The 23,904-nt window shown below is 58.3% G+C and overlaps 1 protein-coding gene across 9 annotated transcripts in view; it reads right to left on the bottom strand.

The window, feature by feature from the left end:
- The window catches only part of KIAA0513 (KIAA0513 ortholog), a 28,952-nt gene extending 5,270 nt beyond the window's left edge, over window positions 1–23,682 (bottom strand). Inside the window, exons 1-10 of one of the 9 annotated variants that reach the window (XM_030023932.2) lie at window positions 23,583–23,682; window positions 5,954–6,448; window positions 5,012–5,111; window positions 4,494–4,567; window positions 4,293–4,363; window positions 3,540–3,747; window positions 3,033–3,073; window positions 2,373–2,451; window positions 1,939–2,016; window positions 244–273 (exon numbers count right to left, since the gene is read on the bottom strand). In XM_030023932.2, coding sequence (XP_029879792.1) covers window positions 244–273; window positions 1,939–2,016; window positions 2,373–2,451; window positions 3,033–3,073; window positions 3,540–3,747; window positions 4,293–4,363; window positions 4,494–4,567; window positions 5,012–5,111; window positions 5,954–6,291 — 1,019 coding nt within the window. In that variant the 5' untranslated portion in view covers window positions 6,292–6,448; window positions 23,583–23,682. Of the gene's footprint in view, window positions 1–243; window positions 274–1,938; window positions 2,017–2,368; window positions 2,452–3,032; window positions 3,074–3,539; window positions 3,748–4,292; window positions 4,364–4,493; window positions 4,568–5,011; window positions 5,112–5,953; window positions 6,449–7,830; window positions 7,938–14,325; window positions 14,520–14,944; window positions 14,969–17,643; window positions 17,836–21,046; window positions 21,158–23,208; window positions 23,375–23,582 lie in introns of those variants that run through there. The other 8 variants (XM_030023929.2, XM_030023930.2, XM_030023928.2 and 5 more) reach the window with 8 other exon arrangements.
- Window positions 23,683–23,904: the final 222 nt, after the last annotated feature.

The following is a 23,904-nucleotide window of genomic DNA, read 5'->3' as shown; positions in this document are numbered from 1 at the left end:
GGAGAATATCACAGCTCAAAAATTGTCGGGTTTCTTTTTAAAAAGCCGCATTAAAGAGGAACAGATCTCATCTTTTGAGATGCACGTGAAGTCAAACCTCCAGCGGCCGTTCCTCCTTGGTGGAGAAAGGGCCTTTCAGAGCCCCCCTGAAACACGTTACCCCCCTCCCCAGGGCAGGATTTGGACCTGAAGTGAGCGTCGGCCTCTGGACACTAATGCACCGAAGTACGGGGACAGACACACCTCTTCTCCTCTTCCTCCCCAGTGTTCCCTCTGGAGCGGCAGCAGAAACGGAGCCGACAAAAGTGGTGCGTGAAAGATCATGCAAAATAGAGGGATGGAGGGGAAAGGAGAGAAGAAGAGACGGAAGAAGGTTGTTAGAGGCAGAGAGAGGAAAGAGAGAGAAAAAGAGGAGTTTAGTTCTGGTTCCTTCCCCCCCTGCCCTCCCCTCCGAGAGGACAAAAAACCTCCCCAGCTCTCACTGCAGCCCCAGGAGGACGCAGCCTGGCCACCCCACAGAGACGGTCACAACCCCATCACCACGGACCCTCCGGACGCCTGCCATGGCCAAGCACCGTCCCTGGCACTTCAAACCCAACTCCCGGGACGCCAGCCCTCACCAACCAGCTCCTCCTGCCAGGGATTTTAATCCTCGGTCCAGCAAGCAGCATCCCAGTTCACCCAGTGGCTTCCATTATCCTCTCCAGAGGACTAAGGGGGGGGGTCACCACCACCTTGCAACCCCCCCTGAGATACTCGGAGTACTCCAGGCTGCAGGTCCCGAAGCTCATTTGTTAGTCGGGCTTGTTTCTGCAGCGGAGGCAGACTCAGCCATCAGATTAATTGAGAAAGGCGCTCGGAGCAGAGAGCAGCTGCCGGTGGCGTATGTCCTTGTGAGACATTTGCTGCTGCTAATTTGGGGCTTAATCAAAGCAAATGCAGTTATGGTTACATTACTGTTCAATAGGTTCTTTCAGTGGCTTGCTTAGAAAAAAAAGAAAAGCAATAAAGGAGAAAGCAGAGATTGATCGGTGTGCTGAGCCTGGCAGAGCATCCCATGGTGTGAGCCAGGGCTGCCGTGGCTTAGCTCAGGCTTTGGGGAGGATGCAGGAGGGCTGGCTGCTTCAAGAAGTGCCATCACTGCTCAGAAAAGGGGCTGTTCAAATGCTCCGAGCTCAACGACTCTCACCCCGAGAGCTCAAAGCCTCAAAGCACTGCACAGACACGCAGCAGGACGGTCCGGCTTCAGAGGGGTGAAACTGTGGTCGAGAGAGGAGTGAATTGCTCGAGCCCTCGTGGCAGCTCCATGGTGGACCAAGAGATGGGCATGAGCCTGGCAAGCGTCTCGCCCACCCTTGCAACCTGTGGGGTCCCCATGCCCGGGCACCCAGATGCTCCCTGCACACAGCCACCCTCCGAAATAAGCAGCCCCTTCACTTTGCAGGGTTTATCCCAATCCTCCCAGCTCTCGAGGCTGACCATGCTGCTGTCTCCAGTTCTCATCTTCGCTGGCTGCCCGGGCTCGGTCCCCGTGCCGCACTGGCAGCACTTCCACCGCTCTCCTGGGGACAGCCGGCACCCAGGGCATCTCCTCCCCAAAGGGCTGCACCAAGCATCTTTTCCCAGATCTGCTTGCAAACTAAGCACCAACAGCCTGAACCCTAGTTGGGTTTTTCTGGGTTCACCTCCAGGGCTTTGTTCTTGCAAAAAACGATGCAAAACGAGCAAGATAACCTTCCTGCTCCCAAATCCCTAAGAAGATGCTGATGTCACCTGCCCACCCCACAGCCCAGTGGCCCCAGCAGATTTGCGATCAGGGGCAGAAAGCAGAGCGTTTCCCCACAGTCGGTAACGCTTAGGACCGCCGGGAGCAGGACGGAACGCCGGGGGGGCTGGAGGGGACACGGCATCTCCTTTTCCCACGGGGACGTGTCCTACCTGGTGGTGGGGGATCGCTTCCTTCGCTCACAGTGCACGGCGTCAAAGAAGGCAGCGTTCCAAAACCGCAGGTTGTGCCTGCAGGGAGGGAGGGAGATGTTGGGGACGACCACTTTCCATCTCCCCCAGCCCGTCCCCGAGTCCTCCCAGGACCGAGCTCACCCACTGCCCAGGGGCCAGGAGATGATTCAAGGGAGGGGGCTAAGCAAGTCTGGCAGATTTGATCCATTTTTGAACCAGCTCCTCCTGCGTCTGCAGACACACACTCTCCCTAGCACAAGGGATATGTAAAAGCCATGGCCACCTTTTTTAGGGGCAGCAGCAGCTTCAAAGCACTCGTGAACATCTGGGGAATGTGTGGGCAAGGAGGACAAATCCGCTCCCCGGGGAAGCCAACACCGGGCAGGAGACAGCTCGCCCCGGGCAGGCTTTACCAGATCGGCTGCTGCTTGAGGTGCATGTACAAGTAGATCTTCTCTCCTTTCTTGTCCTCCTCTGGGCTCTGCACAGAAACTGTGGGGAAACACAGTAACATGCCAAGGTCTGGATGACTCCCATCTTCCCACCCATGCAGACTTTGTGCCCCCCTGCCAGTTTGGCATCCAAGCAGCCGTGACGGCAAGGTTTGCAAACGAAATACTCATGCCCAACACAACCTCAGCAAAATGAAGAGGAGCTTTGGCTGCCCTTTTTGGGCAAACATTAGCTCTGATCAAGGTATGGATGGCCCAGGAGGATACTCGAGGGGCTGGACCGCTGGTTTGGTAGCGCACACAGCTACCGGGGGGTACACTGGTGCAACACGAAAGCTCAGAGGCAGTGGATGCCCAAACCTCTGCAACCTGTGCCAGAGGACAAGATGCCACAAGATGTCCTTGTGGGACAAGAGCTGTGATTGCTCCAAAGCAAGGAGCTGTGAATGCTCCTTTGGAGCACTTCTCTAGGAGCTCAGAGGAGACAGCATCGGTCTTTCCTGCCCTTCTCCCCACCCCACAGGTCCAGCAATGCCGGTCATCTCGTACCACTCCCAACCCTCGTTCCTCTCCTGGGGATGCCTTGACCATGCCTACTTCAGCAATGCTGACTCCACTCACCCGTCTTCTTCAGCTTCTCCTTCGGTTTGTCCTCACCTTCGCTGTGGCACAGAAATCAGTGTCAGCTCCCAAACAGCCTGTCCCCCTGACAGCCCATGTGGCAAAGCCCCAGCCCCCCTGGCGAGGGGAGCACCTTCATTTGAAAGACCCCCTGCTCCCGTGCCACTGTTCCCAGGGCCAGAAAGGTGGCTAAAAGACTGTGATGTCCATCCCAGTCAGACCCAGTACAGAGATGATACAGAAGACCACAAAGCAACAGCACCATCTCCTTGAACCACGTATCTCCATGCCCAAGGGAGACAGGACTCCCAGACCATGAGATGCCAATGACCAAAGTATGAAGCATGGAACTAGAGGCCATCTTCCCATGATAACCCCTTGACTTGATAACCTTGGCCATGATAACCCCTGGTTCATGGTGGCCCTACACCCAGGAGGTTTCTGGCTTGGTCACGTTACAGCTGCCTGCCTCAGCCCACCCTGGCCACCCAACAGAGTGGTACCCACTCGCTCTTTTTGGTGGTGGGACCCTTCAGTTTGGTCTCCAGGCCCCCGAAGAAGCCCTTGACGTTCTCTGTCTTGGCTGACGTGTTTTTCAGCAGCCGCTCCGCAATGTCCTTCTTCTCTGCCAGCCAGCTGTTCGCCGACTTAAGGTACGAGTCGATGCTGCCCATGGGCTTCTCCTTGGCCTCCAAGGGCAACGCGTGGGTTTTGCCTGCAGACAACATGTTAGGAGCTCAGTTGGCCCCATGGTCCTGGGTGCTGCCAGCTCCTGGGGGACCTGCTCCCAGCTACAAGATACACCACTGAGACCAGGAGCCAGATGGAAATGGCCCAGACCCCATCCCACCCCAGTTCCTGTAGGTCTTTATCCTCCTCCCCGTTTTGGAAAGAAAATCCAGCCCCTCAGGGAGGAGTGGCCACCACTCCTTATTGCACCAAGCAATTAGCCGAGGTGCTTCTGGGCTGGGGCATTCACATCACATCCCCAGGGTCAGGGAACATCTGGGGATTGCCACATGCAAGCATCCCTGGCTAGAAGCAATGACAAACCAGCATCAGCATGAGCTACCACCCCAGCGAGGGTCTCTGGCAGGTTTGCACAGCTTCTCGGTCACGGAGACTCTTTTCTGTTCAGTATCGGAGTCAGTCAGAGTAAACCAGGCTTGGGTCCCCCTCCATCACCCTTCCCACGCACAGGGCAGACTTCACCACTGGTCTCCAGCCCAAGCAAAGCCCAAGGGTGCAGGCACCTCTTACCGATGTAGTAGTAGGTGAAACACATGGTCATGAGGTTCTTGGCAGGGCTAAAGTCATCCATCTGGTGACACCTGACACGGAGGGAGGATTCAGTGAAGACACCCAGCGATGGCAACCCAAGCAGCCTCGTGGCTGCTGCCCCTCCTTGAGCCGTGGGGCTTTCGGAGCTTGCAACGAAGCCCTAACCCCCCCCCGACTTACTCGAACAGCACGAGGGCGAACGACTGCATCAGGCGGTAGAAGGTCTGCTCCGAGACGCACTTGGAGTTGCAGCGCTGCAGGGACAAAGCCCAGGGTTCAGCACAGTTCTGCAGGGCAGCCGCCTGCCGCAAGCAGCAAGGGCAACCTCAGCCCACCCCCCCGGACCCCCCCCTCTGCTGCAGGGAGGTGGGAAGAGAGCACAGGCAGTCGGGCTTCCCTCTCGGAGACAGCCGTTTGCCTCTCTGAATTGTTTTTCTAGGGAATAGGTCGTTTCTAAGTACTGATGGGATTTCATTTTAAATAAAACAGATGACTTTTCTCCCACATTGCAACAAGCATGTATTTAACTGCCTTGAGATGCATTTATTCACTTCTGCATCTCCCTGTACTGAAGTTCCTCCTTTTCCCTGCATTCCTGCCCTCCAAAAATATTGCTTTGGGGTATTGCTAAATTCCCCTGGCCTGATCCTCCTGCCCTGGTACAGGATCGCCGCTGCTTCGCCCAGCTCTCCCCTTACCTGGGCGCTCACGTATCTCGCGAACCACTCCCTGCCCTTCCCGTTCTCGCTGCTGCAGAGCTCACCAAACCTGGCCTTCTCTTCTTGGTCCAAATCCTCTCTGAAATGGGGAAAAAGAAAAAAACACCATTAAAGTTGAAGATGTGGCCGGCATCCCCCATCCAGCCAGCATGGCTCAGGTCCCCCACGTCATCCCTCTCGGCAGCAGCATCCCGGTGCTGCGATGCCGGGAGGAAAGCAGAGGAAGAGGGGAAGGGGAGCATCCATTTTGTCATCCCTCAGCTTACGCTGCTCTTTTGTTCTTCCCTGGCAGGGGGGAAACCAAAGGCAGACGGAGAAGGGAAGAGCCAAGGACAGCCTGAGCAGAAACTGAGCTCCAGAGACAGGCACTCTGCCCCAGAGCAAAAACCAACCCCTGTTGCTGCTCATCACGCTCGGTTTGCTCAATCCTGCTTGACACGGCGAGCCGCAGCATTACGGAGACCACAGCGATGGGAGCTGGGATGGATGCAGGGCTGGGGGGGAAAGGCGGGGGGGACAGCCAGGGGCTGCCGCAGGGCCCCGGGGGCACATGCGAGCTGCTGGCATTTGCACGAGCATCAGCAGAGATGCCCAGTGGGGGAGAGGAGCTGGAGACCCCCGGCACGGCAAGACCCCCGGCATGGTGAGCCCCTGGTATGGGAAGAGGGAAAAAGAAGAGGGGAGGGAAGCTGGGGGTGGAAGATGAGCCGGGACGTGCCCAAGAGAGGGGTGCAAGTCAGAGCCCGCATCCCCCCCTTAGCTCCGATGCCGCGTTATGGCCGGGAGCAACAAGCTGCGTTAGCCAAGCGCGGGCAAGGACACAAACCGATGCTCCCGGAGCGGGAAAGCATCCAGATCCCATCCCGAGGGATATCCCCCCAGCGGCAGGCTCAGCAGCGCTCGCCAGCCCCGCTCGCTCACCCCCCGGTGAAGATCTTCTCCACGTAGTGCCGCATGAATTCCCGGCGCTCGGCCGTCGCCTCGTCCCGGGCCGACTCGGTGCTCTGGCTGGAGGAGAAGGACTCGTTGGAGGAGGAGCGGCGGTAGCCGCTCCAGCGCCTGGGAGAATCACCCATGTCGTTCTCGCTGTCCGCCGACTCGGTGGCATCGCTCTCCTCCCCGGCCACGTCCCCCGCATCCCCCAGGTGCCCGTTGCCGCTGGGGGCAGCGGGAGGAGAGGGCTCCGGGGGGACGCAGGTGGGCGTTTCGGCATCGAAGTCGATGAGGTTTCCTACGGGCACATCCAGGGGGGCCTCCATGGCTCTCCCGGGGGACGTGGCGGTGTTGGGGGGACTCGCTCCTCGTCCTTTCACCCCTCACTGGGGCGTCGAGGCCATCGCCGGCAGGATGCCTGGGAGGACGGGCTGGCTACGGCAGGCAGACCCTTCTGTGGGGGGACGGGTTACCGCAGGACATCTGAAAGACAGGGGGAGGACAAGAGTGAGGACAGGGCCCCGGGGAACTATCACCATGGATCTTGGGCAAGGAGAACGCAGACCACCACCTACGATGTCCCCTGGATGCCCATCAGCAGGAGGGATGGACAGGACAGGGACACAGCGGGCAGGCAGAGCTGGCTGCTCTCCATTAGCCATGGGAATAAGCAAACCCACGCAGTGCTTGTGTGCTTTCTGCACCATTCAAGTGGCTTTTTCATCCTTTAGCCCAGAAAAGAGATAATTTGAGCCCAAGCTCCATATGCCACATTTGGGATGTGACATCTCGCAGCCTCACGGGCAAAACTGGGCCGGCGTGAGCCAGCAGCTGGCAAACACCCTGGTGATTTTCCAAGAGCAGAAGCATCCTCCTCTTCCCTTCTCTCCTGTCTGCTCACGGGTCTGCCTGACCTCGTTTGGAAACGGGACCATCTCTGGGGTGGAGCATCCCAGTGTTAAACATGCACCGACTTAAACCGGGAGTGGAAAGGGGGGTGCTGAACACAACAGAAACTGTAATGGGATGTGGACGTAGGGCTCTGGATTGCAATTAGATGCGTTAGTTTTGGCGTCCAACCCAGATTGCAGAGGGACAAAGAAGGGGCTGTCCTGAAGCTGCCTCTTCGTCAGGGGGTCACTCATGTCCTCAGCGAGCGTGTTTCTGCCCCGGGAGGTGGCAAGCGATGCCTTCTGAGAAGCGAGCCCGGGACGAGCGGCCCCGCTGCAGCAGCCGGGCACGGGGCCAGCGCAGGGCAAGGCAGGACGGCACAGGAGCAGCGACAGCGGCACAGGTAAAGCAGTGACAACCCCAGGGCAGCACGACAGCAGCACTGCCACAGCCCCGCTGCCTTCGAGGGAACTGATCCCAGGACGCAGGCAACTACCCCCAGAGCAAAAAAAAAAACAAACCCAGATTTCTTTCGGCTCAAAGACTAGCATACCCCAAAGGACCAATGTCCAGTTCATCAGACAAAAAAGAGTTCAGAAGGAAACCAAATCTAAAGTGTTTCACCAAACAGAGCACTGCCCCAGCTCAGGGGCTGGGAAAATAACCCATCAGCTACAGGAGAAGCTGACCTCCTTTGGGTCAGCGGGGTGCTGGGACCCCCCAGGACAGAGCGGGAAGGACAACGCCGCACCCTCGCTGAGCACCAGACAGCTCGTCACCCTGGAAAAGCCCCCGTCACCCACGTCCCCGGGGGCCAAGACACAGCAAAGAACCAAAAGGAAAGTCGCCTGGGCTTGCAGAAACTCGTGCACCCAAACACCGAGCAGTCTCTTTCCCCCTCTCCGCTGGCACCTCGCTCTCCCACCCTCCCTCAGTCGAACCCCCGCTGTCGTCCCCCCCCCTCCAGCACGCACCTAAACCCGGGTGCCGGGAGAGCCGCGAGGACGCTGCCGCAGTCAGCGAGCCGCCGAGAACATCGGCTGTTGGAGGAGCAGCCGAGAGGCTGCGGCACAGGAGGGACTGGCGGCGTGCCCGTGGGGAGCCAGCCAGCTGCAGCCCCGGCTCTACACCCCCCCTCCGGCGGCGTGACCCCCTCCAACCAGCCCTTCCAGCTGCAGGGGTCACGCTGAGCTTCATCCATCCGCCCACCGGCCCCTTCCCGCTCCCGAGGCAGCTGCAAAATCCCTTTTTGGAGAGGGGAACTCCTCCGTCAGCCCTTCCAGCGCCCTGCAGGTTTGGGGTCAGAGCTGCCTCCTCACAACGCTGCCAGCACGAGCTCGTTTCTGACCATCCCGGGGTGTAATTTAAGGGGAGGCGGGTGAGGATGCACGCGATGGACCTTCACGCAGCCATGCTTTGCAGCATGTGCCTCCCTCCCTAAGTTGCTTTTGCCCCGTGCACCGCGTTCGGGAGCGTGCCTGGAAGCAGAAGGCGGCAAGATCTGCAGACCGAGCTGTCAGAGCTTTTTGAGAATATTTTCTCAGTTCAGCACTTAATGGAAGGAAATTGGAGGGGACAACAAAGCCACCTGCCCAGGTAGCAGGCACCGCATAGATGTGACACGGAACAAAGTCCCGTCCAAAAGACTTTGTGCAGGTACCCTGTGAGCTGGGCACTCCTTGGCATGTGACGGTCCCATGCCCCCTTTCATGTGCAGCCTCTAAAGAAATTGCAGAATTTCCTCCACCAGGTGGGCATCCTTATAAGTATCCACCCCAATCAGATTGCTCCCACTGCGTGACTTGGGAAGACGATAGCATTTCTCCACTGGTTCTTTGCAAATGCAGGGGGGGGGCACAGCCCGTCCCAGAGCCGCTGATCGACCCTCTCCCGTGCCCAGCCTGCCCTTGGGCTGCCACTCATCCTGCTCACGGCCGAGCTCACGGAGAGCTTTGCAGAAGCTGATCCAAGCAACACACCGCTCAGGAGCAAGACATAGCGAAGATTAAGGAGTTCCAGCTCTAGAAAACAAATATAAATGAAGATGCATCGCTCAGACATCAGCTCTGGCTCTGGGCAGGTCTGTCCTGCCCCAGAAACCCAGTGCCAGCACACCAGCAGCACATGGCAGAGACAACCACCTCCAGGAGAACGTATTTCTCCAGACATCACCAGAAAGAACACGGGACCGTACTGGGGTAATGGTGGCCCCTGGCTCTGCTTCAGGCCATGCCAATGCCCAGGAGGGACAGAGAGGCATCCCCGAGCTCTCTGCCAGATGTGCACAGCAGGCAGCAGGCAGATGGCATCGCTGCCCGACCAGCCTCTGCCCCCTCCAAGCAGCAGGTCAGGGACTGCTCGGCACACAGCAGTTTGCAGGAGCTCGCACACAGCTCTCGGCACACTCCACTGCCCAAGCAACTGCTCTGAAACACATTGACCCGTGTTTTCCCGGCACCCCTCGTGCCCTTCTCCATGCACACGCATCCCACGACCTTTTCGGAGAGAGGACTTGAGGTGCAGGCTGAGCAAGACCCCAGGACTCACAGCGGCTATAAGCAGCGTTGCAAAAGCTCAGCAGAAACTTGGCCAGGGCTGCAGGCAGCATTAGTAAGTACATTCTGCTCGCAGAGGGCCAGAAAGAGTTTAACCACTCCCTGACCAGCTCACGATAAAGTCCTGCCCTTGAACAAAGGCCACAAAAGGTGTTTCAAGGTGCTGGCAGCTGCTGTGGGTGCCCAGGCTTCCCAGGCATCTCCACAGCCTCCAAGCTTGTTGGGTTCTCAGCACAGAGCCCAGAAGAGCTTCAAAAACAGAACAAGCCTCAAACTCAGCCCCGTACCCACTCCACAACCCAGTTATTGCTCTAGCGGAACAAATCCAGGAGAGGAATAGCCAAAATACAAACCAAGAGCCCCAGCTCCCGCAGGCTGAGCACTCAGCTCCATCTGCACGTGGAGATCAGCTCGGCTGCGCGTCCCACCACTGCCCAGGCAGAGCCTGGGGGATCCCGCTCCCGGCTTGCCACTGCTGGGTCGAGTTTGAGAGCTAACAAGGGCTCTGGAATAAAAAGAGGCTTTGGGGCTGCTCGGGAGCCTTACTACAACGTCACGAGTTTCAGCATCATCATGAGCTTCAGCATCTTTGGGGTTCTGCAGTTCCTGGGCTGACTTTAACCACAAAGCTCAACCAGACAGGCAAGGTAGCGCGTAGCTGACTACAGACTTTCTTGCAAGCAAGCATCTTCTAGCACATCTATATTCCCCATGGGCATCTGGCATACGAGAAATCCACGTCTTCTTGCTGGACACATGAGCCTGGGAACATCATCAATGAAGAAAGAGCTGGCTGGAGCCACGCATGGAAATGCCACAGGAAACCCACGGTGCCCTGAAACTTGGAAAAGGCCTGTTTTTTACTGAAAAGAAGTGCTGGGGTAGATCTGAATGATCCACCTATAGCTGCACATACATGTGCAAGCAGCTTTCATCCACGATCTGCCTTTGAATCCAGCATTTCTGGCCCATCACAACCAGAGAACTGCCCAGTTTTGCTGCTTCCTCCACCTGCATCAACCTCTGCAACATCTCAGCTCTCTAAGAAGGGGGCAAAACCTGCCGACCCCCCCAGCACGTGGGCACTGTGAGAACCACGGGTGGTGCGGGACCCGCCGTGCCCGGGTACCCAGGGGTAACGCTGCTGCCAGCACTGGGAGAGGAACAAAACCAAGTTGGTTTGTGCAGCTCCAAGCCCTGGGGCTACCGGTGGGTCGGTGCCCTGAGGAGTTCGGCAGGGAGGGATGGGAGATGTCGCATGGCTCTGCCCTGAGACAGGCGTGTGCAAGCCCAGAACGGACCCATGGGGTGTTTAAACCCAATGTCTGGAGAGGAAGGGAGGAACAAGGAGCTGGGATGGAAAGCAATGGAGCTGGGGATGAGGGCAGACCTTTTTTCTGCCCTATTTCAGGGGAAGGTCGCAGCTTTGCCATCCTCCAGCCACCCTGCTCCCAGCACATCCTTTCCAGGGGACAGTACCACCCAGTCTAGGTTTGCAGTTGAATTTCTTCTTCTCCTCGCAAAGCCTGGGGAAATGACAGACAGGGGCAAAATAAAAATCACCCCCAAAGCCTCACCGAGTGATGCTGAACTGGCACCCACAGGACCGAGACCGCGGAACAGCGATGATAAAGGACACGACACAGCCTGGCTTTGAGCACAGCCTTCGGGCACTCTCTGTGCTCACGTGCTGCCGCCAGCACTGGTGCAAGCGATGCACCGAGGGCGCGTTGCTCTTCCCAGGGTGAACACCTTCGCTCCACCCCAGGGACTGTTATTACCCTGCAAGATGAATGGCCTGGCCAAGGTGACTTGGTAAACCCAAAACTCCCCCTCCCACCAGCACCACAGACCCCATCGTCCCACCCAAACCCAGCGGCCGCCTGGACCCCCGCAGCAGCAGCTCCCTCACCGTGCCAGCAGCGTGTGTCCCCATGCCACTCTTGGTACCTCCTGCCACAAGCCTGCATTTTCTGGGGATTTCAGGATGAGATGCTCTCTCCCAGCATCCCTAAACCCTGCATGGAGTTTCCCCTTAGGACTTTTTACAGGGCTGCTGGGTGCTGGGGTCGGGTACGCTTGCAGGACCTCAGCAATTCATGCCTGGGAAGCAGGATCCAATCCCAGTTTGCTGCAATGGAAATCCCAGTGGGGAGCAGGATTTGGCCAGCCTGTGACGCAGCTCTCCTCACTCCCCGGCCGCGGGGCTCGGCCCCTGGTGAGCCCCTGCCCACCCCGTCCCCAGAGCTGGATGACAAACTCGGCTAATCCTCGTTATCAGCTCAGGCTGTGGGTGGCATCCTGCATAATGACAGCGCTCGATCCCACACTCGTATCTGCGTCCTACATGGAGATGGTGCTCCAGCCTGGAGCTGTCAGGGGTGATTAAAAACCGTGATTAAAACAAAGAAACCTCCGGCTGTCTTCTCACAGCTATGAGAGTACCTCCCTCCAGTCCCTTTGCTCCCTGGGTGCTGGGATGGCACCCAGACATGTAGTACAAGGGCTCTGAAAGCCCCTGGGGACGTTCAGTCCATTTGCATCCCCCACTAGAGATGCTGCTCCAGGGAAGACGAAAAGCCACAATTAAATATTCTTGCGGGACTCAGCTCGGCAGCCCAGAGGGGACGGCTCTGCTCCTTTGGCTGCCACGCACCGACACAGCCAAGAGCTCCGCCAAGATCTCCAGCAGTGCACCCATACCACACCGAGGGCTGCGTTCGTCCCCGCTGCTGTGCGGAGCCGGAGGAGCCGTGCGAGCGGCCAGAGAGATGTTCCCGCAGAGCACGGGCAGCGTCTCGCCCTGGCCACGGCAGGGCTGGGTCTTGCCCTGCAGCAGAGGTGATCTAAACATGTCCCACGACTCCGTTTCCCAGCCGTGTCAGGGGACGTGTCCTTCCCAACCTGCGGGAAGGGGGAACGGCACTTTTCCACTCTGCAGCCCGCTACGGAGATCCACGTTCGTCTCAGCCACCCACAACACACCCACGAGCGCATCCAGATCCCCGCAAGCCCCCAGGTTCGCATCGCCCACCGTGGAACTGGACCGCAGGGTCCCACGCGGGGCACGTCGCTTGCACCGCGGCCGCTGCGGCGGCTCTGGGTACCGGCACTCCCCGGGGGGACGCCGTGCAGCCACCCACCTTCATTGCACCCCGCGGGTCCGTCTTGGCAAAACGCTTCTGCACCGGTGAGAAGCGGCCCGGCGGGCGCTGAGCCAGCCCGGCAGGGCTCTGCAAAGGCACCGTGGGCAAAGCTTTGTTTCTGCCAAGGAAAACTCCCTGTGCAAGGGAACGGCCTGTTTCCTCCCGGGGAACTGGTCAGTCTTGTTCCCCGTGTCTCTCTCCCGCAGTGAGAACACCCCGGCAGAAAGGTCACAGCTAGGGGACACAGACCCGGAGCGCTGGATCCCTGAAACAACCCTAAATCCGGAGGTACGGCACCTACCCCTCCTCCCAAAGCGCCCCACCAACATTTCAACGCACAAACCTCTTTGCTTAACCGAGCCCTGGGACTTAGGGAAGGTGAAACTCCCCCACACTGAGTTTGCCCGTCCCCGCTGCGGATCTGCTCTGCTCCCTGCACCGGCAGCGAGGACACGCTCCCCGTTTTACCAGGGCTTAAGCTGCGTCCTTGCCAAGGCACAGCCGTGCTACCCTGACTGCAGACACTGCCCAGCCACTTCCCAGGCGGAGAAGTTACAGCCTCTGCAACTTAATAAAAATAATTCCCCGAATACCAGGGAGGCTGTGAGCCGAGACCCGCGCTCAGCTGTGCTGGCGCAGGCAGAGCAGAGACCGCGCGCACTCGGTGCATGCCAGAATCAGCACCCAGCGCTGCGCCAAGACGGGGAGAGCCGGAGAGCGGGGTGAGAGCCTGCGGCCAGGGTCCCATCCCCTGATGCAGGATTTTTGGCAGGTGATGTGAACACCGTTGGTCCCCTGGGTCTCCTCCCCGGCTGTGGCTCTTCTCCTGGCCCCAGCATCGCCCTGCGGGGCTCTGCTGCCTGCCGGCTTGGGCAGCTGCGGGCAGGACCCTTCCCCTTTCCAAAGCCAGCATTAACCTACACGGGTCACTTTACAAAGCCAGCTTGCTCAGCCTTGAAACCGGAGCCATTTCAAGACAATCTGAAGCCCAGCAAGCTCCCAACTTGCCCCTGCTTTGCAAAGAGCCCTTTCTTCCTGCTGCCATCAGACACCAGATGGCAGCTCCCCGTTTGCCTGGACTTTAGAAGAGAATTAAATGTCTCTTGAATAGACCTGTGCTGCGTAAGACCGGCTTTTGTGCCGAGCAGCGGCTTCTGCTTTAATGCTCGCCAGCAGCCCAGCTTTCACCCCCTCCCCGCCACGCACACACATCCCCAGGGAGCCCCAAAATGGAGCTATTTATTCTGCAATTCCCATTTTCACCCCGCAAAATTTCACCTAGGGATCCCGGGGGCCAGGCTGTATTTTGGAAATGAGCTTCCCCGAAAGGCACGGGAGGGTTTCCCCTGCCCCGAACGCGCTGAGCCCCCCCACTCCCACGGGAGATGCTGCCTCCAGCCTCCGCTGCTGGGTCCGTGGTTAAAGATGCAGCCGGCACAGCAGTGCGGCCAAAGCTTTTTGCTGATGGAGCCCGGGGACCCGTGGGGCACCCGAGGACCCTCCATCCTACCCGGGGGAGGATGACTGCATCCCGCCGATGGGTCGAGTTTAAAAAGAGGAACGGCGATGCCTCGGCGGCTGGGCCGTGAGAAACCTGGTTATCACCTCCCAGCATGAGATGGGGAAAGAGGACGGATTAAACCTCGGCGGGGGGGGGGACGGGACCGTGCTGCCATGCCGAGGCCTGTCCTCACGCGGGGTCACAACGGAGCTGGTGTGTCCCCCCCCCGCCTCGATCGCCGCCATCCCTCCCTCCCCTGGCTTTTACCTGCACCCAGGAGCCTCGGCGCACCTTCGCTCGCCGGCGGGTCAGCGGCATTCGGCGAGGCTGGGTCCAGCGTGGCCGGCACGCTGGGGAGCAGCCGATGCGGGGACGATGCGATCCCTCCCTCCGGAGCTCGGGCGCATCGTATATGTGTGTGTATGTGCGTGTGTGTGTGTGTGTGTCCCCCCCCCAGCCGCCTCCCCCGGTGCCCACGCAGGCACACACACGGCTGCGCGCAGCGCCCGGCCGGCTGCGGCGCCGGCTCGGAAGAAGGAGAAGGAAAAAAAAAAAAAAAAAAAAAGCTCCATTGTGTAATTTCGCCCATGGTTTTCACGGCCGGCGGAGCGTGGACGTCTCCCAAGAGCGATGCCGGCCCTTTTCCTACGGCACGGGGCGAGCGTGCAGCCCCTGCGAGAGCGCTTGCTTTGTGGCGGGATTCCCATGCCGATCTCATCACACACACCCCCCTCCCCAAAACAGCCTGTCCAAGCCCCTGCGCACGCAGATATCCGAAATATTAAGCAAAATTAGCTGGGGTCCCCATCAAAGGGGGACCTTTCCATCACCTTTAGCTGGTTTTTAAGCCTCCCCATCACTCAGACCCCTGAGGATTATGAGTTACCTGCTCTGCTCCTCCCCACGTGAGCCACTCCAGGGAAAAAAAAGTACCAATTGAGATCTGCGGGAGAAAAACCCCAGCGGGGAGGAGAAACCGGGTGAGAGCAGCCAGTGCAGCGTGCGGTGGGATGAGGGCAGCACTTGGGGGAATTATTGCTCGCTCAGAGGGCAGCGTCAGTGGAGTCTGGCTTCTCCCGTGGCACCGCTGGAAAAAAAGCTCCGGGGGTTTTGTGGCAAGAGATAGGAGAGTGGGAAATGGTGAGACCCCTGGGAGGGATGTCCCAGAGGGGGTGTTACATACCGTGGTGGCAATTTTAGGGTGTTCACAATGACGGGGAGTCTCCGATACAAAGAGAAGCAAACGACCACGTAGAGGAGGCCACTAACCCCTCCACCTCCACCCTTGTCAGCCTGTCTGCCAGGGCATCTCAGTCCTGACACTTGGCTAGCCACTGCCCACATTAACCCAACGGGCTCTCTGAAGTGGGGTGCTTTGGGGGAGCAGCAGCCCCCCCAGCTCCGCAGCACTGCCCAGGCAGTGGCACGTACCCCATGACAGTGAGGGAAGGCTGGAAACCCCCCCGTGTGAGCATGGCATCCCCAGTCCTGCTTATCCTCCCTGCTCCAGCATCACCCCAACCCAGAGCAGAGCCCCTTTTCGTACTCCTGTATCAGAGCATCCCCCCACGGGCGATCGCTGACCCAGCACACCCCGGAGGACCAGCAGCAATAGCCAGTCCTGCTCTGCTACCCACAGGGAGCAAAAAACCAGGCTTGGCTGTAACAACAGCATCTTCCCCCTCAGGAGATGCTGTAGGGGGGTGACCCATGAGCAGCAAATTGTAGGAACCCAGGGAAATATTGCTGGGACCGGTGCTGAGGGGACTGCAGCATCCCCGGCAGAGCCTGGCCAAACCCAGATGCTGCCGCACAAGAGCACCCTTGGAAGAGAGTCAAAAGCGAGAGAGATGGGTGAGTCACTCCTGCCAGGGAGCATCCTCATCGGGAGAGCTCAGATGGTGCCAATTAGCATGAAACTGCTCAACGCCCCGTCCGTCCCCGCACGGAGGGGATGCTGCCTGCTCCCCGCACCCATCAGCGGCAGCCCACGGAGGAAGCAATGCGTTTGTGACACAAAGTTTGAGCTCAGCAGAAATCCAAGAGCATTACTAATTGACTGTCTGCTGAGGGTGATTATTATAATTAAGTCAGACTTCAGAAATTGCAAGTGACATGTAAAAACACATCCCAGATCCTCAATTTTTATGTAACATGATGGTGAGGATTTTACTGCCTTCCCCTTGCCGGCTCTTGCCGGTTGGGTTTTCACATGGACGCCCGATCTTTAAAGCACGACTTGCAGGTCGTGTTTTTTATCTGTTGCTTCTGCTGTTGACCCGGGGTTTGCACCGGGGCGCGGGAGATGGAAATCCCAGCGATGTGCTGGCACGCACGCTCCTGGCGCCGAACCAAACCCAGCCTCCGGCACCGGGATGGGAGACGGGCAGTTTTGTGCCTGCTCCACCTGCTTTGGTAACTCACAGCCCTCCCCGTGAATGATTCACCTCAACGAGGAAAGGAGAGGCCCCGGGCTGCCGGGAGAGCATCCTCTGCCGTGGCACATCGCCTCGGCTGGAAGCACCCAAGGGCCGGGGCAGCCCGTCTCCACCAAGGTTCACGTTGGGTTATTAACCCATCTGCACCCGTATGAGATGTTTGAGACTTTCTAAGCAGCTTGTGGAAACCTCGTCATGGTGGTACCCCCCCAAAAACACCCTCCTGGGAGAGTGACCCCTCTCCCCAGCTCCATCCCCATCCGAGAACCATCTCCCGGTGCCTCCGGCGCTTGCAGCCGCATCCATCCTCCAGCACCCACCTCCCTCCTCGCTGCGTTTGCAGGGAGCCCGTGGGCACCCACAGACCCGCCGAGGCCCCAGCTGCAGCTCTGCCCCCGGATCGACGTGGATATTCATCGCTCCGTTCCCCTTTTTGCAGACAAAGGCTCCGGGGGTGGCTGTGTCTGTCGCACACGATAAGTGGCCTATTTTCCTTCCCCGATCACAACACAGCACGACTCCAGCTGCCCGCGAGACAGCCAAGCTCCTATCTGCCGGGGCCGGTTCTCCAGCACCAGGAGGGAGGCAGAGAGGAGGAATCGGTGCTGAGCAGAGGGTGACATCCCCAACTACTCGGCAGCTACAAGGGGAAGCACCTCTTTTGTGGAAGTTACTAAATTATTGGGCAATTTTTTGCTTCATGCCCTTGAGCAAAAAGCAGCCCGGGAGAGCGGGGCTGGGCACAAGGCACAGGGGACGGCACTGACAGCTCCGGAAAGGAGCCAGGCTTTCAAAGACAAAAGGGTGTGATGCAAAATCCTGCTGTAAGGAATTGAGGGCAGAGCAAGAGCGGGGAGAAATGAGATAAAAGCTCTGATAAAAGCCCCAAAGCCCAGGTCCTGCATGCGAACACCACGGGGCCAGGCTGAGCCCGTGGTGTGAGCTGAGCCCGATAAAAGAGAGGCAGCTCCTCTGCTGCGGCTGGACGTGCCCACGAGCACACCCAGAGCACAGCAAAAGCACGTGGAGTGGGACCGGGGCAACAAGACACTTCAACAGCACAGAATCACTCGCGTAACGAGAAATTAATTTGCATTAAAAAGACCCACGACAGCATGAAACCGTCCGAGCCCGGAAGGATACTCACCCTCCGTGATCTCACGGGCTGAGGGATTTGATTCAGACTCACAAGACAAGGAAGATGTCGGGTTCCTGGTGCTTATCTAGCCGTGTCCTCCCGTGCCGTCTCACAGCCCAGACCACCCTCCCGTGGCCACCCCGCACCGTCTCCCCCGTGCCCAGCCCAGGAGCTCCCGGCTGCTCACCCAACGCCCCAACGTGAGCGCACAACGCAACAGCGTGTTGCGACACCACGTATGGTTGTGACACAGCTGCTAAAAACCTTAAATAAGCCGCTCTTCCAGACTGGCCCTCTGCAAATCCTTCCTAATCCAATCTGATTTATGGCATTAAGTTGGACCCTCCCGTACTGAACGCCCCTATTTGCACAACGGTTGGGAAAATCCTCTCGTTTCCTTATTCCTGGTTGAATCCCTGATGCAGAGGTCACCGGAGCTTCCTTCTCCTCACTTACGAAAGCATCTAAGGACAGGGATCCGCCTGCACACCCAGCTTCGCACCCCGCTGGCACATCCCACGCGTGGCACAGCACCGGTCCAGGCGTGGGAAACCATCTGCCCTGCGCCGACTGTAACCGAGCCGAACGCAGCCAGGCACTGCCGAGCAGCTTCTCCGTTGCCGGGTGTTTACAGGGTTTAAAACACAGGGTTTTCTCCACCTTAGCCAGACACGGCGGGAGAGCTGGAGGGGACGAGCCCTGCGCTGACCTCCAGCTTGCCCCAGTAAATCACAGCTGGGATCCAGGTTACGAAACAAACCCGAAAACACAGCAATTTGGTGAATTGTTCACACAGAGCGGAAGATGCCAGAGCACAGGCTCCCCACCGCGGCTCGGTTCGGGTGATGCTCTGCCTTCCCTGCGGCCACCCCACGGCTGGATCCCAGGTCAGGGGGACACGACTGCACCGCCAGCTGCCACTTACCTCTCCGCTGAGCAAAGCGGAGCTTGCCACGGGCTGTCAAAGACACACGCCTCCTCGATGCTAACGTCTTTAGGGAGGAAAAAGCCTCTCCGTGTCTCCCCGGGGTCCTCTCGGTTAGCAAACATCTGTCACAGCACGTGCGTTAGAAGAGCTCAGCGAGGGAGGCAGGCGTCAGCAAGTTAGGACGAAGGTGTTATAATTACCCTCAGCCTCTCTGTAATCTGCGGAGCGCCGAAAAGTTATGCCACGGAAAAGGAAAGCAGCCGAACCTATTTATAATGCCTTCCCGGGGAGACGCAGATGGCCAGGCTGACACGAGCTCGAGCAACAGGCGCGGGGCTCCTCTCCCTGTGCTTTCCCTGCAAATACGCCCGAATCGTGTTTGGATCCATCAAACGCTTAATACAGAAATAGCTGGGGCCTGCGCGGGCATTGTGTACACACCATTGCTGGCTGCATGGCGAGACGGCCCCGGGGAAGAGCTCCTGCGGCACCTGCAATTTAAATAATTCCCCCAAGCGCTGCTCTTCGTCCTCTCCCTTCCCCGTAAACCAGCCGGCAGCAGCACGGCAAACCACCCGGGGAGCACCGGCAGCGGCAGAGCTGGGAGAAATGAAGGTGGGTTTGATCCTTCCCACCCATGCGAGGCAGCCGGGATGGGCGAGGAGCAAACGCGGGACTGCTGGGAGTGCAAAGGTTGCATCGGTGAGCGACAGCTCAGCTTTCTGCTATCACGGTGTCACGGGGCTGGGGCGGCAGCGGGGACCTCGCCAGCATCGTGGCACGGCTCCCAAAGCAGCAGAAGGGGCCTCGGCGTGGCACGATACGCCTCTGCTTGTGCAAACCGCCGGGTTTCCAAGGAAAAGGTGGTGTGGGCACCCTGGCCTCGCAGCTCCACGCTGGGCAAAACCTCCACCAGCATCCCCAAAACATGCTGCCTGCTGACACCTGCAGCGCTTGCCCAGCACAGCTCTCATGTTTTATGTCCCTTCTCCCTTTCCTGTCTCGGTTGCTAGAAAGGGTGACAAGCCACAGTTAAGTATCACCTCTAACCACGCCGTCTCACCCAGGCAGAGCGTGGTCCTCCATCGCCGCCCCACGCACGGGGGAGAGGAGCCCGCGGCAGCCCCGCGGTCCCCGTTCGGACACGAGCAGCTCAGGAGAACTGCAGTGGATGCTCGGGAGATGCTGGCGGCCACAGCACCAAAGGGAAGGTCACCAGTAAGATGGTGCAGGTGACTCAAGCCCGGCAATGCGGGTGCTAAAGGCACGACACGCTGGCGGAGGACCAAACGCCGTTTTTCTGCTTTTATTTCCAAATCCTGACAGAGACATGGATTCCTGAGCAGGCCACCTCACCCAGCCTCTCCCAAGCACCCCGCTTAGGTGTAATCTCCCTGCAGACCTCCCAGTCATCCTTCCCAAGGGTCGGCTGATTTAATTTTAACATTGCTAGCATCCTCTACAATTCTCACCGTGCAGCCCAGAGCACCAGGCATCGCCATCGACCTTCCCAATCAGCCCAGCAGCAAGCGGGCAGGAACAGGGAGGACGAAAGACCCAATGCATTTCCAGATAGGAAATCCCTCCATCCCCAGGGAACCCTGTCCCTAATTGTTTTGCATTAAGAGCTTCCAAATTCACCAGCACGATAACCAAGAAGAGAAGAAAAGCAATTAAATGAACTCCAGGAGCCATGAAAGGCAGCTTCGCCTCGCGGTCCTGCAGCCCTCCAAGATGCAGCGCGCTCCTTCCGATGGGATGGGATGGGATAAGATGCCAGCCAGCCGGTGCCAGTCACCCCCAGGTGACTATTTCTTAACATGTACCAAATCTACGCAAACCAAACTCATTCTGCACGCACCCACCAAAGCTTCTTCCCCATCAAAACCCGTCACGCTTTCTTGAAGCGCTTTGTGCAATATAATTTCCTTTCCAGTTACAACAGCCACCAGTGACTCTCGGCTCTCTGTTTGTGTAAAGCTCTATCACATGCCGGATAACAGCCCAACGAGGAATTTATAAATATAGTCTTTTGAGGCAGTAATTGTCACTCCAGCCATCTGTTAAAATGGAGAGCTAGGCAGCGGCGCAGCAGAGGTAAAAATACAGGGGAAAGCGTCGCAGCGGTGCCGTGGATGAGCCTCCGAGGGGGAGGAGGGGAGATGCCGTGATTTGGGATCTCACGGGAGCTGCACTTTGATCATTGGCCATTGATCCCAGGGCTTATCCTGCTCACCGTCCGAAAAAATGCCCGATTTCCAAACTACATCAAATTTGCCAACTTTCTTCCATTCCACACCACCTTTTTGCCATGTGGGGTGCAGGCCACCACCCAACATTTTTCTCCCAGCAGATACCCCAGCGGCTTTGCCGGGCAGGATCAGCTGTGCCGCAGGTGGATGCCCACCCTCCAGGAGCCCCGAGGGTTTGCTCCAGCCCCAGCACGCTCCCCGGGGAGCCCCGCAACACCAGTTTGCTTTTTACCTTCAACCCGTGGGCGCTGGCTCTCCTTCCAGCGGGCGAGAAGCATCCGGCAGAAGGCGATGCCCTGCGAGCCCCGGCGAGCTCGGTCCCGGGGCGGACACAGCCTGATGTTACAGGGACAATTTTGCAAGCGTTTACCGGTGCACGATGATTAATTAAAGCTACGACTGCCAAAATAAAAGATAAACAAGGCGAGCTGGTGACGCACCCGGTGCTTTTCCCCCTCCCCGGGTGCCGCCCCGCTGCGGACGTGCCTCGAGAGCCGCGATGGGAGCTCCCGAAGGGGCTGCGTGCCGAAACGCGGCCCCGGGGCAGGACTGGAAAGACCTGTTGCTGCTCACATTGCCGGAGCCGTGAGGGCACAGGGCCAGGAGGAGAGGTGCGGCGGAGGCCAACGAAGCCGGCGTCGCCGCCTCCCGTGCCATCACCGAAACCCCTGCGCTTGGCAAAGGGTTGGGGCGACGTTCGCAGCTGGCGGCGGAGGTGGCTGGATGCATCCCGCAGCCCCGAGCGTGAGCCCAAACCCCTGCAACCCCCTGCGAGGCTGCACCCGCAGAAGGAATACACCCATTTCATTCTGCCCTTGCGTAAGGCTGGGTCTGCAGGTGCCTGACCCATCTCCAGGACCCCCAAGTGCTCAAGGAATAACGTCCCATCCTGAATCCGGAATCGGGATGCCCCGAGGCAGCTGGTCCCGTGCCCCGGTCCCCATCTGCCACTGTTCTGCCTGTGGCACAAAGCGCCTGCAAACCAGTTCAGCCAGGGGAAAAAAAAAAAAAAGAAAAAAAAGAAAAAAAAGAAGAAAAAAAAAGGCAGCTTTATTTCACCCTGACATTTAATAACCTTTATTGTCCTCTGAGCGGCAGTTTCCCATCCCAAGATCCAGCAGCACGGCTGATCTTCCTCCAGGCTGGAAACACTTTAAAGCCCAGCAGCCGCCCCGTCTCCCCACCCTCCACCAACAGCGAGAAACCCCGAAAGGTTCAAAAGGCACAAAACAGAAGGAAACACCGCAGGAAGCAGCAGCCCTGGATGCCGGGGCCAGGCTGGCTCCTCCGGAGCTCGCTGCAAACCCCGCATCCCTGCTGCCTCCCGCAGCTCCTGGCTTCGCCCCACAGCATTTCCCGGGCTGCTCCGGTTATTTTTCAGCAAGGAGCTTGTACAAAAGGTGCCGGGGCCGCAGCAAAGCATCCGACCCATTGGATGTGGTAGTTACTAGGCAAGAGGGGAGAGCCACTGGCAACTCGCAGGAGGCAAAAGGAGAAATTAATGGTGCTGCAATTCCCACTGCCTCCGTCATTAGGAAAAGAAAATGCATTCAAGCATCCTCACTCGAATGCACAATGTAATTTGTTTCAAGCTTAATATCATCCTCCTTCCCAGAGATGGGCTGAAGCTGGGAAAAGTCTCTGGTTTTATCGGCCGTGCTTCAGGGCAGATGCAAGGCAAAGGAGGGGATTTGCAGACACTTGTATAAAGGGGGAAAAAATCATCTAAACCTGCACAGTGTTGGTGCTGTAAGAGGCAATCGGCCACTAAACTGTTACAGACATTATCACCCGCAGCTGCTTGCTAATAAAATAGCTAATTAGCTCAGCATTTAACTTAAGTCTTTTTCTCCTGCCCACCAAACTCTGCACTGCTAAGACTGCCTGGCATCGCCACGCTCCTGCACGAGCCAGGGGCATCACCTCCCCTGACAGCACGAGTTTTGGGGCAGGACAGGAGAGGGACGGGGGAAATCCCAGTTTTTTCTGGGATTTAGCCCTCTCCTCGAGCCCTGGGCTTTGCACAAGGAGGTTGGGATTTTCCCCAGCCCGGCTCGTGGTGTTTCCTCCTCGGGGCCTCTTGTTTGCGCAGGCGGCCGCCAACGTTTCCTCCTCCCGGTGCCTCAAAACGGCTGCGCTCACCCCTCGACGTGGCTCCGGCGGGAGCAGCCCGGCCGGGCATCGGCACCCACGACTCCCCAAACCCACCAACGCCACTTATTAAGGCATCACATCTGCCTAGCTCATCCCCCACAAAAGCTACAGAGCTCCCCTGCACCTTCTGCTGCTGGTTTTTAATGCGAGAGCACGGCTGGGCCGTCAGCCGTGTCACGCTATGTAATTCAAGTCAGGTCTCCAGGTGCTGCCGGAATAGAGAAATAATAAAATACAGACCTGGTGGTCCCACGGCAGCAAAATCGCTGGGCTTTTTCTCCAGGGCTGGAACAAGGAAGAGATAAAACACGCTTGCTCCAGAGCACAGGCAAACAACTGCTTATCACCAGGTTAGCAGCCTCAAGGCTATTGCACTGCTTCAGGAAAAGTATTATTCCTCTCCGCTCACAGTAAAGTTTCTATTTTTGGCCCCTCCGTCACACCGAGCTGCTGCCTTCACCCGCACTGGGCTGGGAAACCAGCCAGCCCCGCAGCCCCAAGGGATCCCTGCAAAGCCCGTTTCCTCGGCGGCTGCCAAATTCACCAGCAAATGGCTAAACTTTCGGTAAAATGGAGATAGTTTTTGTTAAAGCTGCAGATTCCTTGCCGTTCACCTTGGTTCGATTTTTTGGGGGGTTGGGTTTTTTTTATCCCTTGAAATGGCTTCTTTCCCAGGACATCTCCCCGGCGGAGACCCAACAGATCAACCTGCAGCAGGCCCTGGGTGGCATTGCCACCGACAGCCCAGATTTGCAGAGGGAGTTAAATCAGGGTGGCTGAAATGCATCTGCCCGCAGATGCCGAAGGGCATCGGCCGGGGAGGGGGGGGGCACGCTGCAAGCCTGGGCTTGCTGCAGCAGGGAGGCTGCTGTGCCCTCGGCGTGCTGCTGGGGAGGCTGTCCCAGGTGATCGGGCACCAGTTTGGGGATGTTTTGG

This window comes from Aquila chrysaetos, chromosome 9, assembly GCF_900496995.4.
Source record: "Aquila chrysaetos chrysaetos chromosome 9, bAquChr1.4, whole genome shotgun sequence".
NCBI classification, from domain to species: domain Eukaryota; kingdom Metazoa; phylum Chordata; class Aves; order Accipitriformes; family Accipitridae; genus Aquila; species Aquila chrysaetos.
The sequence above is the reverse complement of the archived record's forward strand: the minus strand, read 5'-3'. Positions and strand labels throughout refer to the sequence as shown.